This window comes from Ochlerotatus camptorhynchus, unplaced genomic scaffold (genome assembly GCF_037179485.1).
Source record: "Ochlerotatus camptorhynchus isolate MF236.1 unplaced genomic scaffold, CSIRO-AGI_Acam_v1.1 ptg000434l, whole genome shotgun sequence".
NCBI lineage: Eukaryota > Metazoa > Arthropoda > Insecta > Diptera > Culicidae > Ochlerotatus > Ochlerotatus camptorhynchus.
Window position 1 is genome coordinate 6,979,772 of NW_027040920.1, and position 19,051 is coordinate 6,998,822.

General features: G+C 36.6%; 1 protein-coding gene across 4 annotated transcripts in view; it reads left to right on the forward strand.

Moving 5' to 3' along the window:
* The window catches only part of dmpd (F-box protein dmpd), a 339,784-nt gene that overhangs the window by 244,950 nt on the left and 75,783 nt on the right, over positions 1-19,051 (forward strand). For all 4 annotated transcript variants that reach the window (XM_065234628.1, XM_065234629.1, XM_065234631.1 and 1 more), the window contains exon 4: positions 4,040-4,152. In XM_065234628.1, the coding sequence (XP_065090700.1) occupies positions 4,040-4,152 (113 nt within the window). The remainder of the gene's footprint in view (positions 1-4,039; positions 4,153-19,051) is intronic.

The window sequence follows — 19,051 nt, forward strand, 5'->3', positions numbered from 1 at the left end:
CAGTTGAAAATTTTGAAAATCTAAAAAAACTGCTCATGTTTGACCTAAATCTAAAAAATCTTTCAAACAGAGGTTGGCACGGTTGACGTTTACTACACTCGCTTCATTTTCGTGCGCGGCAGTCTGTTTGTATTCGTACACTCATGCTCCTTCGTCGTCTTTCTCACACAACACAAATGGTAGAACAACATTTGTGAAAAAAAATTATCAAATAACTTTTATGTGACAATGTGTGATTTCGTTCTAATTCCTCAATTTGGTGTAAATCAAACCATTTCTGATCAGATATGTTATTACTAGGACATCGTTGCTTGCTATTTTCATAATTCCAGCAAGCACAACATTAGCAACTCGTATTATGAGAAAAACTAAAATATATACACACCTGACGGTCTTCGGCGACCGTATTTTATGACAGAGACTGTCATTTGACATTTTAGTTTTGTACTGTACTTTGATAGCTTGTTTTCTAGCGGTGACCGCTACAACACTGCTCTAAAATGTTTTCAAAGTTTTAGTTCTTAAAATATTGTCTATGCCTATGATCTTGACATTTTTTTAAGGTTCACAATATTAGACTTCTAATTCGCATTCTTCAAATTAGTCAAAAGTGTTACTGCCTTTGAATAAGATTATTAAAACTATTTAAAGACACAGAATTATGAAAATTGTACCCAAAGATTTATTTATTTTAAATGTGACATTTTCATATTTTTTTTTTTTCAAAACTCCTGGATCATGAAAATCAAAAAAGATTTTAACCTTTATGTCACCATGTCATTCAAATGAGAGCAAGCTGGGTACTAGACTGATGCAAATTTTGACATTTTCGCTCCACAGTGCTCAAACGGTTCCAAATCGGGTCCTGATTAGTCTCCCAAAATTTGAACTCATTTGCAAAGAAACTGACTTGGCACAAACCATTTGAAGTTTATATGGAAATTACTATAGGAAAACCAAATATTTTGTTCATATCCATCTAACAATTTACCATATCGCTCTGCTTTTAAAAATGATAACTTAGCTCGTAGAAAATTTTCTCAGCTACAACTTTGTCCTTAACCACTTTTCATTATAATGTAAGCATCAAAAGTTATCAATAATTCAAGCCACTAATGTCTTACGATTATGCTCAATCAACTGTTCAGCAGGCAACATTGGTGTTTCTGGCGCTTGGAATACAGCACAAAAATCATGGCTAATATGTCACACTGCAAGATACAGTGTTGCTCACAAAACAGCTGCTTGATCATGCCATAAGATTATCAATCTCTGAAACAATTAATAACTATTTTATTTGACGTTTGGCTCAACAACTATATTCTGCTAAGTTGAAGCAGAAATTTTTTTTCCATAAGTATAGCTTTTGAATTTTCGAATAGTGCAATATGGAAAAAGTTAAAAAGACAATGAACAAAAAGTTTTGATTTCCTATAGTAATTTCCATATAAACTTCAAATGGTTTGTGCCAAGTCTGTTTCTTTGCAAATGAGTTCAAATTTTGGGAGACTAATCAGGACCCGATTTGGAACCGTATGAGCACTGTGGAGCGAAAATGTCAAAATTTGCATCAGTCTACTGGGTACCCTGGTACCCCGTCGTGCACATAACGGTTGAAAGGCGTTACATGACCTCCTCTTTGTCTCTTAAATAAAGAAAACCAAACCAATCAACCTTCATTTTCGCAGTTCCAGATTGTTGAAAATTGTTCCAAATAATACTCTAAGTGCCATCTGTCACTTATCAAAAGTGACCCATTCGGCCTAATGGCTTGAGGCCTAACGACCCATTATCCTCTAAACTGACTTTTGTAATTGCATCCCAACATATTGAAGGGACAGAAGTTGTCCTACCTCTTAATGCCTCGAACGAACCTAATCAAACATTCGCATTAGAAACTTCCCCCTTTCTAGTTATTTAAGAGTTTGCTCTCTATTGTGTCAGTATGCATTTCCATGGAAAGTGCCCTCCAAGCGGATTTTCAATCGTTCACAGTAGTCTACCCATCAGTTCAACACATCTCCGGTAGAGATTACGGCTCTTTGGTTCTTAGTGGCGTAGCATTGTAGCTGATAGCAGTGCTGCACTGAAAGCGATGATGGTGATGATGTGCTGCTACTGCTGCTACCTACTAGTGCTGCAGCTACACATCAAACAATGTGTATGAATAATTCTCATCTATGTCATGAATATTCATTGAAACAATATCTGACCTTTCCTTTTCGCATTCATGTTTACTTTCATCATTTTAATTCGGTCTTACGGTGATGAGGTGTGGAAGCGGTAGGGGGTCCGAGAGCGACAGAGGAAGATTCCTTGTTGACGGCGTTTCCTTGGATCGTGCATGTTGTATAGCCTGCTGCAGTGCATTCCGTTTATGTTTTCCGGTCATTTGAAAGGCGCATACACTCCTTTTCATCCGCCACGAAATTTCCTCTCGAGCACCTCTCTTTTCTTTGTGTCTGTAGGTATCATGCACACAAACAGCTACCAACCCGAGCTGTACGTGGGAAGAGGGAGACGTTCTCCCAGTAATCCTTCTTCTCGCTGGAAGCAATTTTGTGTGCTAAATGAAATGAAGAGCTTTTGCGCTTTCTGAACTTAAAAGCATACAAAATGGATGGTCACGGTGGGAATGCAGATGGAAACTGATTGGAGGTGTGATACACTCTCACACACACACGATATACGAGAAAGAGGAGGTTCTGTAGTCATCCCACAGCTCTTGTGCGGTGGGGGAGAGTGCCACAAAAGGCTGCGGTGTGTACCGATATTCCGTAAAGTGCACCGTGCAGATGCATTTGCATCTTTCGACGAGAGTCCTTCTCCAGGGCGGGTTCGGCTGCAGAGAATATGGTAATTGAAGCCGATGTTTGTGATATGCTAATTTTGTAATCGATACGTTCTTTTGGATTTGCGAAACTGTTTGTTTTCCGGTATCCGATGTGGGTGGCGATTTTTCCGGCTTAGCTAGGAAATTGATGAAAGACTTCGTGCTTGTTACATCGTGGGAGTGAGGGATTGGATGCCAAAGGATAAATGCAACGTACATTTTTAATTGGATTTATACGGGTGGTAATCAATTGTTTGGTTGTACTTGTTACATCGAAGCATAAATCGTAGATAAGCGATGGATTCTTCAGTGGTGTTGAGTACTTGGCACTGATGAAGTCTGCAAGTAGTAGACGAAATACGCGTATCTGTCAAAAGATAAGCAATTATAACGGGATTCAAATGAAATTAATCAACACACTTTAAAAGATCTTCTCAAATTTGCCATACCGGAGAAAGTCGTGCTCTCTCTAGTGTTACTTGCGGAAATTTAATTTAAATGTTTTGCCTGAATTATACATTATGTCCACTCTAAAAGTTGCTTTCACTTAAACCTACTAAAGATATGCTAAATAAATTTAGATCTAAATAATTAGCCAGATACATCCATCAGAGTCAATCTACCAGGATGTGCACTACTACCTAATGTTCGTCATAGTCCCAAGGCATAATAGCAGAATCGATGCATCATTTAGCTCAACGTCGAGGCAGGTGTAACTTACACGAAACCACACTCGCATTGTGCTTCGAACAAAGTAATTATTTGCTGCTGCTTCTCATCGCGGAATGTTTGCATCATTTTCCAACCGTCGTCGCTGCCACCGCCGGTGCCACAGTGCAGGTTACATCGAACAAATGATATGTGCGCTGTTTATACGCTGACAATGACAACGATAATGATAATTTGTTGTTTGTCGATTCGATGCATTCGATTCGTCTATCTGACAAAAGCGGGCGGGGGGGGGGGGGGCGACTGTCGGGGCTGGTACCATGTAATTATAATTAATCTATTGATGTGTGTGCCAGGCTGAAAAACGAAAAACATATGTGTTCCCTCTAATTGGATTTACACTTTGCGCTAATTCGACACACGCGGAGAGAGAGAGAGAGATGAAACACTTTGTTGCCACCTAGGTTACGAATTATCATTATGCTCCTCCATTATCAAAAAGCTAATAACAGTGTAATTTCTTCTCGTAATTTTCAGATATCACATCAGATGAACCAAGTGTGTAGTTCGATACTGAATTCCACCTTCCAGAAGCTCCAGACACAGATGCTGAATCGTTTTCAGATCGTGAAAGCAAAAATGCCGCGCAGGTAAGCCAGATCTCGATGATGTTTTTCTTTTTCATCTTTATTATAAATCTTCTTTTACGCAGCCAGAAAAGCTGCCGCTTCGTAGAGGCATAAATCTAAGCCAAATAACATCATCACTTCACTGTCGACAATGTGAGACATTCCAATTGTTTGAACCAGCAGCAGCTTGGCTTTTTCCATATAACTTTAAGCCACCTGACTGTTAATGCATTTTCACTGTACATAAATTCAATCCCCACACCTGGGATACACAATGTAGTGATTGTGCCATTGTGTGTATGTATTCGTATCTACACAAACAATACGACAACAGCAGCGGTGGAAATTTTTATTCGATTTGACATAGTGGGAATTATGTATTCGTACAAATGTGGTGCATGAGAAGATTTTCTCTACTGGATGATAGGTTTCCGGGATCACTGTGCAATATTCGTTAATTTAGTAATGCTATTTATGTGTGTTTTTTATGAACATACGACAGTTTTCTTTATTTACCCCAAATCTCACATAAAATATGTGATTTTTTACTCAATAAATATTAAATTCCACTAAAGATTCAGGAAATGGGTTTCTTTTTTAAGATAAGACAGGCTGTCTACTACCTAAAATAAAATCTGGAAAGCCGGTAGTCCTTGTAGAATTATATTTTTCCTTGAAAATCCTGGAATTTGTAAGTAATTTTGTCATTAAAGCAGTTTCAGGGAAAATAGCGACAAAAAAAATTATTTCAGACTCAACCTTCTCCGATTTGTATGAAACTTTGTGTAATTGTTTGTTATGGTCAATGATTCATATTTTTAATAAAATTGGGTCATTTTGAATCTTGTAGAATTTTCAAAATGGCATCCTTGATTTTTTTTTCTAAAAATTGTAGCACGGAAACGGCATTCTGATCGATAAGACGTCTGAGACAAAGTTGTAGATATAAATAATGTCTTTCTGGGAAAAAATAAACTTAAAAGGTTCTTAGGAATTGCAAGTACATGTACAAGTACTGAGAACATAGTTCAGGGTGTCCATTAGACTGATGCAAAATTTGACTTTTTCGCTCCACAGTGCTTAAATGGTTTCAAATCGGGTCCTGATTAGCCTCCCAAAGTTACAACTCATTTGGTTAGAAACAGACTTCGCACAAGCCATTTGAAGTTTACATGTAAATTACTATGGGAAATCTGAACTTTGTGTTCATTGCCTTCTAGTCTTTTTCCATATTGAGCTACGAAACAGTTCGATAGCCATTCTTATAAACAATTTTCTCAGCTACAACTTTGCCGAAGATCGTTTCTATGTAAAACGAGACAGGAAAAAGTGATTAATTATTTAAGAGGTTGGTAAACTTATGACATGATCAAGCAGCTGCTCTGTAGGCAACACTGTATTTTGCAGTGTGACATAGTAGCCATGATTTTTGTGTCCTATTCAAGGCCCCAGAAACACCAATGTTGCCTGCTGAGCAGTTGATTGAGCATGATCATAAGACATCAGCGCATTGAACCATTGATAACTTTCGATCCTTGCATTTAATCGAAATGGAGCATTTCTAGCTCAAATCGTTAAAAAAAATGTCAATTTTGTCTCGACCCCTTCTGATTTGAATGAAACATTGCTCACGTGTTCGCTGCTACTAATGGTTGCATTTTTCATTTAAATATGATTTTTTCCTCCAGAGTAACTTTTGAAAAGGGCGTATAAAAAAATTGATTATTTTTTATTCAAAAAATCATAACTTGAAAACTATTGATCTGATCAAAACAACATATGAGAAGAAGTTTTAGGTAATTAAATTATCTTTGCGGAAAAAATACACTGAAAGAAAAAACTTTGTAAATTAGTATTTAAAAAACGTAAAACGATGATTATCTCAAAACACCCCCCCTTCGATCTTTATAATTTTTTTTTTCAAGAAAATTGATGGAATACCCTTGAATTTCGTGAAAAGTGTATGCTGGTAACTTCCTTAAAAAGAAATCTATATTTTTTTAAATTTTTGTTGATTTTTATAAGTTGATGAAATTGCATATTTTTTTGAAAAATAACAATTTATTTGGATTCTACGCATAATTTTCGATAACTTTGCATATAGAAACTTTTTTCCTAAGTCCAGCCGTTCTCAAGTTAATGCAAATTAAAAAAATATAATTATAACAATTTTCAACATTTTAGGCCATTTTCAAATGTTTGTCGAGATGTCCAGCAACGAGATTTTTATTTCATGATTTTATATTAAAAAACAAACAATTCATTCTCAGATATGGTAGCTGTCAGACTTACCCGTTTCTATCTAGAGACAGAGGAAGAGAAGCACGTTGATGTGGTCAAATGAAAGATTTGTTGAGATAAGAAACAGTATATATTTATTATTTTATTTTACAACTCATATTATTTGAATACATTGAATAATTTGGGTGTATCGTTTGAATTAGAGAATATTTTTACTGCAATTTGGTTGTTTGAAACTGGAATATAGCAATGATATTTTCGAGTTCCAGGAATTGGTTTCACTTTCTTAAAAATTGGATCAAATTCCGTGTCAGCCTTTTTGTATTCTTCCGTAGAAACATAACAAAATGACATTTTTGTTTGAAGATCTTCTTTACGACTATTTGCCCAGTCGTACAGTTGTTAAGGGTTCGTTATAGGGCGCTCGTGTTGCTAAGCTAAACTTGCTCTGGTTGCCATTCTCTTAAGGGTACCGCCAATCGCATAACAATGACCTTTGCCGTGTGAAGTTGCAAAAAAATGCCATTCAATTTCTACATTATGCTTATCTTTAAATCCACAAATGCTAGCAAAAATTTGTATGCTCCATCTGACATAAAAATACACTTTTGGACTGTTATTTGCAACTTTAAAAATTCTAATAATTTTGAGATAAAAAACTGAACTGCTACTGTGTCATGCTTTGAAATTGATTTAGGTGGAGGTTAACAACACTTGAAATTGTTATCCATCGTAAAAAACTACTTGCTTTTTAACTTGAAACGCTAAGAGAAATTAACTGAATGGAACAGGTGAAGATCGTCCCAATATATATATATATATATATACATATATATGTAGCAGAATAATTACAATGTTGACATTATACCTATCTTCATTAGGTACAATTGATTATAGCAAACTTTTTTAAGTGTGAGTGTAAGAAGCCTCCACGGGTGCCTTTTTATGTAGTTGTGATATCGCGGGATGAGCTCTTAAGGCACAATATGGTATACGTCAGAGAAGTACCTAGAGAATTTATCTCAATTACAGGTTGAATAACATATTTGTTTACCTGTTTATGTTTTGAGCCTCTGTTATGACCTACACAATTCTATCCAGGTATACAACTAATAGAGGACAGAAAAAAGGCACATGAGTGGGTTTGTTGATTATTTGGGTATATTTGAGAGTATTCACTTATAAACTTGTTTCTTTTCCGCTGCGTCTAAATAGAAACGGGTAAGTCTGACAGCTACCATATTTGAGAATGAATTGTCTGTTTTTTAATATATATTCATGGAAAAACATCTCGTTGCTGGACATCACGACTAACATTTGAAAATGGCCCAAAATGTAGAAAATTATTATAATTATATTTTTTTAAATTGCATTAACTTGAGAACGGCTGGACTTAGGAAAAAAATTTCTATATGCAATGTTTTTGAAAATTACGCGTAGAATCCAAATAAATTACTATTTTACTAAAAAATATGCAATTTCTTCAACTTGTATAAACCAACAAAAATTTCAAAAATTATAAATTTTTTTTTAAGAAAGTTACCAGTATACACTCTTCACCAAATATTAGGGCATTTTTTCAGTTTTCTTGAAAAAAAAAATTATAAAGATCGAAGGGGGGGTGTTTTGAGATAATCATCGTTTTTCGTTTTTGAAATACTAATTTACTAAGTTTTTCTTTCATTGTATTTTTTTCCGCAAAGATAATTTAACTACCTAAAACTTCTTCTCATATGCCATTTTGATCAGATCAATAGTTTTCAAGTTATGATTTTTTGAAAAAAAAATAATCCATTTTTTTATACGCCCTTTTCAAAAGTTACTCTGGAGGAAAAAATCATATTTTAATGAAAAATGCAACCATTAGTAGCAGCGAACACGTGAGAAATGTTTCATTCAAATCGGAAACACTCATGACCAACCGGTTTGCGTTTTGGGCTGGAAATGCTCAATGTGGTCTTGAGCAAAGTTGTAGCTGGGGAAATTCCCTATAAGTACAGTTAAATTTTTTTAAGCAGACTAATATGGTGAATTATTAGATAGACATGAACAAAAATCTTGGTTTTACCATAGTTATTCCCATACAAACTTCAAATGGTTTGTGCCATCACAGTTTCTCACCAAATGGGTTCAAATTTTGAGAGGTTAGTCAGGATCCGATTTGGAATCGTTTAAGTATTGTGGAGCAAAAATTTCAAAATTTGCATCACTAGTGTCCAGCCAGCCGGGAAATCCGGGAAAAAACAGGGAATCCGGATTTTCCGGGAAGAAATGCGGGAAAACCCAAATCGCACCGGGAAAGATCATAAATACTCATTCCAAGTAACAATTTTGGGTTTGTCATACATAGTCTTGTAGGGCATAATTTGGCCTTGAAGAATCGTTAAAACCTTTATAAAACTTGCAATCTCACTTGGAATCAATCAATTTTATATCACATACACCATTATATTCTCTTGTTTACACATCTGCTTAGAACTTTCATGTTATGTCTTTCACTGTGGTAAATTATCCAAAAATCCTCAAAATTATTGCACATATTGCTCTCACTCACAATCAGTTCGCGCACGAGGCAAATGGTGATTTAGCTGTTATTCCTACCACGATAGCTTACCTAGTAGTTTGTTAGAATTTCTTTTGGTGTTTCCAGGCATTTTGGAAAACCAAATAAACCAAATCAATGATATTATGGGGCTTCACGAAGTTTTAACCATTCTATCATTAAATCGAATCTTCGTATACCTTGTTGAGTCTGCAGAACTTCAAGATCAGATATTCGGGATGGTTTGGATAATCCAGCAATGTTATTTTTAAACACAATTAATAATTTTAAATGATGTACAAAATGCTCAAAAATTCGTGGTGGACAAGGAACAAGATTTCGATTAAACTATAAAATATCACCAGGACCATTTCGAGAATGATAAATAGTTTGGTAAGACATCTTTGTATTCCACAAAATGTTATTTGACTTATAAAACTTCAATACTGGGTTTCTCATTATCAGGTCTCTTGTATTGATATATGCTTTTTTCCGACATACCAAAACAAGATTTAGGCTCAGTTTTTTGCAGTGAAACTCTTTGATTTTATACGGGGGGAGAGGTAGCTCATCGATTCTTCCGGTTCGCCTCCTAGCATCATGCTATAAGGTACCAGGCGATAACCAGGGTAGTTGATCGATAGCTCGATGACGTCATTTCGTTGGCGTCTGAAATGGGAAATACTCATAGCAGGCGTTGACGATGGGACGCTGTTGAGCTGTTGAATAGCTACTATCGTGGTAACTCACCGATTACCTGTCGATCTGCCAAAGTTGGAAAGACGTCTGCATTGAATTGTCTCATATAATAATATTCCGCCCACTATATCACAAGAAATTGCGAGTAGCTGAGTGGTATGGAGATAAGTTAAGCATTGGGTACAGGACCAAGTCTCCCCTGGGGGGTGCCAAAAGATGAGCGCAATAAAATCATCAAGTTGCCATAAGGCACGGAATGAGACTATTGCATGGCTGGGTAGTCAAAGTCTTCCATTCGTTAGTCATTTCAGGTGGATTAGAACAGGTTTAGGTTTAGGGTGGACGTTGGCCAGATTTGGATTTTTCAGATGTAATCCTGGATAGGACCCTGTCATTGAGCGTCGCGTGAAAGTGGAACTTAATGAAGGCCCAAGTACTTTTTCGTAGTTTTTAGTTTTCGGATTTGAAAGATCGTCGGTTACAGTGGCCTGCTTACTGAGCAGAAAAACGCAGTCCCAGGTCCTTACATATCAAAGAAATTTATGGTAAAATCGCTTGTGTATCGTGTATTTTGCGAAACTCGTTGTTGTCGTTGGTTCCGGGTTTGAATGGATACACAAATTTGAGCAACGGTATTATGTAATATGAGAGGCTCGGTGGCCTTAGAGCAACCGTTTTTGCTTACTGAGCAGAACATCATGAGTCTAATCTCAGGCCCATCCACATTCAAGATTCGTCAATCGTTTTATTTGTTAATATGACTACATGGTAATAACAGCAACTCGGTGATTAAAAAGGTGCTCGTCTGCCTAGTGGCAAACGTTTTTGCTTACTGAGCAGAAGACCGTGGGTTTAGTCCCAAGCTCCTTCGCGGTATATGATCGTTAAGACATCAATTCAGCTTATCGTTTACCAAAACGAACCCTGCTGCAAACCCAACCCTCTTATCCAACATCCCAGTGATTCCTCGTGGAAGCGCAGAGGTGTTCTCGGCTTCCATCAAAGCGAGTGTCATGTCAACACAATCCTTCCCATTCCTTTCTTGACCTGTGTTCGGGCGCGGCCGGCGCTGGTATTGCCTAATTTAAGATCACCAGTTTTTACACATTGAGGATGATTGCTAGTCCCAAGCATCGTCTATTGGTTCTCTGTGTAATTACAGCTGATCTGGCAGAAACAGAGTAGCAACCGTGGGCGGTCAATCAAGCTCAAGCTGAAACTCTTTGATTTTATACGAATTCATGATTCCATGAGATTTTTTAGATCTAGATCATCAACATGACTTTTGCAAATCTCATCTCTTTTTCTTTACAAAGTAGAATTCTGCTAAAAAATGTATATGATTATCTCTAAACGCCTTTTTTGTTTAAGGCAGAGGTAATGGTTTATTATTAAATAACCGGGAAAAACCGAGAATTGAAAAATTGGATTTGAATGCACACCCTGATAGTTTGATCTGAATCGGAAAAAGAAAAAACAAAAAAAAATCCCATTAACACACGTGTATCATCTTCGGCTTTACTTCGTGAAGCAGCTTGCCAACAATTTGCTCGTTTCCTTCTACCGCCCCGAGTGAGCTGTGTCCCACGGGCTGCTTGTCATGAAAAAAAACGGAAGAATATTATATCATTATTGATTTCCACTTCTGACGTAGCGTTATCATTCGGTTCGTTGATCGCTTTTCATTTTGTCATTTGGAGATATGTTTGATTCCTTGGAAGGGAGGCATCTAGTCGTAGGTTTGGAAATTGCAGCTATTGTTGCTTCTACCACTGTATGTGCTCCTGTCATCATCGACATGATGATCTCGGGGAGACACGGGTAGGGGAGGTGCTGTTACTGTAGCTTTCGACCAATGACAGTATGGAATTCGGAAACAGTCAACGTTTTTTACTTCACTCGCTTCGTTGTTGTGCGCGACAGTCTGTTTGTATTCGTACACTAATGCTCTACCGTCGTCTCTCTCACACAACACAAACGGTAGAATAACATTCGAGCAAAAAAAAAAAATTATCAAATAACTATCATATGACAATGTGTGATTTCGTTCTAATTCCTCAATTTGGTCTAAATTAAAGCATTTCTGATCAGAAATGTTATTTTTAAGACATCATTGCTTGCTATTTTCATAATTCACACAAGCACAACATCAGCAGCTCTTATTATGAGAAAAACTAAAATGCATACATTCGTGACGGTCTTCGGCGACAGTGTCGTATGACAGAGCCTGTCATATGACATTTTAGTTTGGTACTGTACTATGATAGCTTGTTTTGCAAGTGTCGGAGGCAAAAGCAGTCGATTATCACAGAAAATGTGTCGACTACCGTGACCGCTTACAAGACTGTACCCAAGTAACCATAGGCACGTTATTTCGCCTTTTTGGCTATATACAGCTGAACAACGGCTATACCAGTGTTTGCAAATTCTGATGAGGCCCGTGTATAGTCAAAAAGGCGAAATAACCTGCCTATGGTTACTTGGGTAATTCACCATGACTCGGAGACTTCCAAGCACACTCTGAGAAACATTTTAAAAAAAAAAGGGGGGATCTTCGGATAGTAGTGAGAGTAGGGTTAAGATCTAATTTTCGTCCTACTAACAGGGTGGAAAGTGAACCAGGAAAACCTGGATAACCGGAAAAATGTTGGGATTTTATTTTAACCAGAAAAAAACCGGAAAAGGTTGACAACATGCTAAATGTACCAGGAAAATAATCTTTTTTCTATAATTTAATCAGCTTCTGAATTAACCATAAGTTTTAACAAAACGTAGGTAATGTTTATTTTTTTATAATTAAGTCAAAACGTAAAATTTGCTACAAGATGCATACAATTTACCTAAGTTCAGTGTATATATTTTCATGTTTACTCTCGAATCATTTGGATGTGTGATTCGCTGACGACAGCTACGTGCTTCAACCAACGGTAGAATCGAGCGAAAATTTACATATAAGTTTACCGTGACTGATTGCGGAGTCGTTTTCAAGTACATTTATTTGAGCGAATCAGTGCCGTCTTAACCACCCTTGGGGGGTTCTTGGTATAGTTTTTATTGCGAGGCCTCCTATGATTTGATATCAATTTTCAAATTCTAGCACACATGAAATAGAAAAAGTAAATTGCGACAATCCTTGTTCGTTTAAGTTTCGTATTACTATCAACTTTAACACACATTTAAACTGAATAAACTAAATTTAGTCTGGTTATGGCATCCCTCATTTGTTTTGTCATTTATTTTAATCTATCTTTAGCAGTTGGTGGTAATCATTGAAATAATAAATCCTGAGGATTTCACATTTAGGAAAACCAATTTTGAATAGGGTAGAGCGCTACTTCGCCTTCGTAGTAATCGCCCATTTCCGTTCTATCGATCAGAAAAGATCAATAATATCAATGATTTCACCGTGCACAAATTAATAATAGGTTTGTTCCGATGCGTTAGTTCATTAGCTACAAAATAGATCCTATTAGAGCGCATTGTATGAATATTTACGCTCATTGTTCTCAAAACAAAAGAAGCGCCCCTAGCGAATCCCCATTTTCTACGTTTATCTGTAGGACGAAGAAAATCTAATGGCGTTTCAATGTGTTAGGACGGAATTGAATCTCGTAGAACGAATTTAGAATCAAGAAGCAGTATTAGATTTCAAACAATATCTCAACATTTTGTGAATCTTTATCAAATTCAACGGTACGTATGGAAAGGTGAATAAATTTAGAAGTCATCTTTGACAGAAATATTTAATTTTTTGTTCAAAGCCGTTCAAAAAAGAGAGGTAAAGTGCGGGTCGTGTTTAGTAGGACGGAAATTAGATCAAAACCCTAGCAATTTTCGTTTTATCGCAGCCTTGGTGCACAAATTCCTTATAGAATACTTTAAAACTTTGTTAAAACTTGCAATACTACTTGTACAACTTGTCTTCTTTTGGTTTACAGTTCTGGCTTACACATGAGATGACTTTTAAGTCATAGTGCATTTGAAAAAAGAAATACACACTTTACCAGCGTGATTGGTTCGTGATTCAAGAGCTGCAATAAACGGATTACCAATTATTGCGAAATCCTCCGTAGGTTTCCTTCCACCTGGTTGCTCCATCTTATTCCAAACCAAAGTTTTTTTTTTTTTTTTTAATCTTTATTTTAGAGATTTTTAGCCTGAGGCTAGTTCATCTCTATACCAAACCAAAGTATCGCAATCCTACAAACTTAATTTGTTTTTCCGGGATTCCAACAGCCGAGTAGTTCTGCAATTTATTTTGCTGAGATTCAGTAAAACAATTTCCGAGACTCAGCGAACACATTAGATTGTTGCTGAGATCTCAGCTAACGAACAGATATTTTGCAGAGGTATCAGCAAAAGTAAGTGCCTAGGTAATCAGCTGATGGAGATTTTACCTAGCTAGATTGAGTGTGTAGACTCTTAACTATGTACGTAAAAAATGTGAAAACGCTTTTAATGCGGTATTTTGTATTCATGTAGGCCTACTCTTCGTAGTCTTTGATGTCTTTCTCAATGCTATAAAATGCACAATTTTACAAATGAAATCCTCTCCCTAGGACGCTCTATTTAAAAGATAAATACGTGTGCATTCTAGGCGATGGAGAAAATAATTAAACAGAATCCTTCCAAGAAAATATGCCCACGGCTCTACTGCTACCTGCTTAATGTTCTTCTGTAATCTGACGTATATGTATACGAGGGTTTTTATTTTTCTTTTCATGTTATCAACTTGCATGATTGATTGTTTCAAATTGTCAAAGCTGTTCGATACAAATACAAAACTAACCAACGATTACCCAAGTAGCGATTGGGGTTTTATGAGGGTTCTGGATACTATGATTTAGACTTGTAGCATGCTTTAAAACCGTGATAAAAATTGCAATGTTACTTGGGTAATTTATTTAAACATATTATTGAAAAGGATATGATTGATTTCTATGAGCCAAGGGGGGGGGGGCTCCAAACTGGGGGCCCTGGCTTTAGCCCACCATCGTAACTACTACCGTTAATACGACACTGGAGTAAATCAATCAATCAAATTGCTTCCTAGTTGTAATCGATTTTTATCTATGTTTATGCTGATAAAATTAATCCATATTGGAATAATCTATGCCAATAACGAGTTGTCACTAATTTTATATCTAAATCAGATGCTAACTTTATACCCTTCAGACTTTAATCTGCCATTTTCGAGTTTGCACTCGATGAGAACATTTTTTCACATTTTTTCAGTTTCTCTCCTAATTCGCTCAACTGCTGTTAATTCCGAGTATATGTACAGCGTGGTAGAATCTCTTGTTCAATTATCTTTCAGTTCAAATCATAGCTATTTCGCTGCTAGCGTGAGTGAATGAATTTACCAATCATTCATTCACTCTTAATCGGTTAAAATGCTGTTTTTGATTTGTAAATCCAGTCCAGGAATTTTTAAATTTTGACCAGGACAACCGGGACAAAACCTGACATTTTAAAATGGACATTCACTTACCACCCTGTGCTTAACACAAGTTTACCTCTCTTTTTCGAATGGGTTTGAACATAAAATTGAATGTTCCTATCAAAGATGACTTCTATACTACCTTTCCATATGTAGGAGAAACACTCCTATTATTGCAACAAATGGATGGATGGATGGAGAAAAGATACAATTTTAATCGACCTTTTCAGGTAGTTAACCCTGGGCGTAATTCATGGCAATTTGGTGGCCCGGTTCTTCGTCCAGGATCGATTGTTTTTTATACAGATGGTTCAAGATTGAACAATCAAGTGGGAGCAGGAGTAACTGGCCAACTGTGTTCCAAGCTGACATCCAAGCAATTTTAGAGTGTTCCATTGTATGTTTGCGTAGAAACTATAAGAGTTCAAATATATGCGTCATGTCCGACAGTCAAGCTGCTCTAAATGCTTTAAAGTCGGCGACATGTACATCAAAACTTGTCTGGGAGTGTGTTCAATCACTTCAAAAATTGTCTTGTCATAATCAAGTCAACTTATATTGGGTTCCTGGACATTGAGGGAAATGAAAGAGCTGATGCACTAGCAAGACTAGGATCTTCTCATAAGTTCATCGGACCAGAGCCCTTTTGTGGCTTATCGGCTGCATCTCTTAGAATGGAGCTAAAAGCGTGGGAATATTCAAAAGTGGAGAAAAACTGGAAGAACACTTCTATTGCTAGGCAGTCGAAGCGATTCATTAATCCAAACATTTCTGTGTCCCACAAAATCCTGGAACTTTCTAAGAAAGATCTTAGTATATATGCAGGTCTTATAACAGGTCATTGTCCGAGCCGTTATCACTTGAAGCCGATTGGAAAACTTCAAGATGATGTATGTCGCTTCTGTGGCTTAGAAAAGGAAGACTCGGAACATTTGCTATGCCACTGTCCGGCAATTTTCAATAAAAGGTGGAAGTTCTTTGACATTTGGAGAACAACTCTCAGTACGGTAGTGCACTTTATTTGAAGTATAATGCCGTGCTGGGATAATGCTATTAGTCAAACGATGGCGATCACTCCTAATAATAGTGATACAGCATCTTGATATAGCTAAAAAAATGAGGAATATATCACAATAGATCAGAAAAATGGTCGCAGTGATGAAAATACCCGACAAGGAAAAAATAATGCAACAAAAGAAGTTTTTCCTTTACCGTCGGATTTGATAAAGAGTTAAACATTTTTGGGATATTGTTAATCTAATCTAATCTAATCTAACTCCAAAACAGCCAGTTCGTGAAAGCATCCTGAAAAATGATACATATATTTTCTATTTGATACATGTTTCACATCGAAGATGCGTCGCACATATCAAAATGGCCAGGCCTGTTGGGCAGCATTTAAGGGACAAGATGATTCAGAAAACATCGAGCCAGTTTAAATCGAAGATTTAAACACGATGCTTCAGAAACCAATGAATTGATGAAACGTGGACATCTCGTACCGTACGTTCCGATTTTGGTAATTATATGGTTGGTTGTTGGAAGCATCAAAGCTAGAAAGTTTAAGTGATGCTTTATTTTCTTCTGACGGTTGGGGCATGAGCACTAACTCTTGTCCTAGCCTTTATGATTTATGGCTATTACTATTACTTTATTTTTTATTTGAAATATACAATATAGAAATGTATAACGGCGGTGGTCACTACCGGCGGTGATTACTGGAAAATCCTGATTCCCTAGTTTGAAGTTGTCACGACTAGGGTTCGGTGGTAGATCTTATACCAGTAACGCACCACAAAAAGGTGATCTCCCAACGTTAAACTGGTTTGAAAAGATAACAATTTACAAAATGGAACGAACTTACCTAGTTTAGCCAATTGAACCTGAATGCTGCCTGACATGTGTTGATGTAGAAGTCCAAATTGTAAACGAAGCGTGACGAAGATCAACGGTTTATGGTACTTGCGCGGAATATCTTCCTTCGATTTGAGGTAAACAAATGTTTGGATGTATGTAGTCGATTTTTGATGTGCATTGGCAAGCCTTTTCGTGGCCAATAGTCAGGTTCAACGCTGCAACTCAACGAATGATGGGACGCCTCGTGGTTCTACTTGGCTTTGGAATAGCGGCAAATAACAGGGACCTTGAATGAGGAACTAGAAATTACCCCCTGAGCCTGGTTATGGCCAGATCAGCAACCGATTATAGATATTAAAAACAAACGTCAGGTTCGAACAACTCAGCTTCTGTTCTTACAGTTCAGCTTGTTACTTGGAAAAGAGCCGGAAAGAACAATCAACAAGGCCGGCTGTTGGTGCTAGGTCCCGAGAAGCCGACCGAATAGATCGATGATGATGATCCGCAATTAAAGAGGTTCCGAAAGGCCAATAGAGCAGATGAAACCTGGTTGAAGGAACACTAATTTAAACTTCACAAAACACGAAAAAACAAACGAAGCAAGAAATTGACGACTGAAGTTTTTCCATGTCTTTCTTCGAGCACAGCACCTTCAAGTGATTCCCTAGAAAGCTAATAGGCAAAACGACGTATTTTACATTTTGAATGTGATTCAGAGGAATATTTTATAAAAAATTGGAATGTAATTCCTGGGAAATTCACAAAAAAATTTCAAGGGAATAATACTGAGAAGAATTGATAGTTCCAAAGATTCTGAGAGTTTGAGAAAATGTCAGTCAAAGTTACGAAGTGCAATTCTCATGTAAATGTTTGAAAAATCATGTTAAATTTATTGATAATTTTTTCAAGTTAAAAACTGTCACAATTAAGCTTGAATGTTTTGTTACATCTGCAAAAATATGGCAATTCGAAAAGCAAAACTTTAACTTGAACTATGGATGTTTGAATTTCAGGATGGGACTGATATGCGATTACTTTGCTTGATGGGACAAACTAACTCAATGTCGTTTTCATATTTTTCATGATCAAAGTCCATAGTTTTATCACATAAAATGAAAGTAGATGCCAATTGATAGTGGATAGCGTTGTTATCGATTACAAGCAGTATATTTCTTCAAAATTCTTCAAATATGTTAGAACTTTGTTTTGTCTTTATAAACTACTGCAATTTTTCCATGAGCATTTGAAACATTTCAGAAGCAGAACATCTCTTCACACGTAAAATAAATATTTGAATATTGGTAATTTGTATTACTATCGGACAGGTTTCAGTCGAAGGGTCTCAGAATTTTATTGAATTTTACTCACAGGTATAGTTACTCAATATAGGGTAGAGCGCTTCGTCGTAATCGCCTATTCCCGTTCTATCGATCAGAAAAGATCAATAATATCAATGATTTCACCGTGCACAAATAAATAATAGGTTTGTTCCGATGCGTTAGCTCATTAGCTACAACATAAATCCTATTAGAGCGCATTTTATGAAGATTTACGCTCATTGTTCTCAAAACAAAAGAAGCGCTCCTAGCGAATCCCCTTTTTCTACGTTTATCCGTAGGACGCAGAAAATCTAATGGTGTTTCAATGCGTTTGGACGGAATTGAAACTCGTAGGACGGATTTAGAATCAATTCGTTTTTAAACAATATCTCAACAGCTTGTGACTCTTTATCAAATCCAACCCATGGAAAGGTGAATAAATTTAGAAGTTATTTGTGATAGAAATATATTTTTTGTTCAAACCCGTTCAAAAAAAAAAGAGGTAAAACGCGGGTTATGCTTAGTAGGACGGAAATTAGATCAAAAACCCTATGACGTTTTTTTTTTAAATTCTAGGTGAGAAAATTTATCTGAATCATAGATAGTATCCAGGCCATCTGGACTGATTTAAGAGTTGTGGTCATGATATACTGAGTAACAGGAAACTTTTTTCATCATAAGTTTCATAAATTGCAATGAAGGTACAAAAGTTCAAAGCGCAAAATTTAAAAGCTTAACCGCAAGAAACACCACCAAACCAAATCAGACCGAAACAGCATGAAGGTTTAGGAAGAACAGCGCCGGAATTAAGTGAATGTCGAT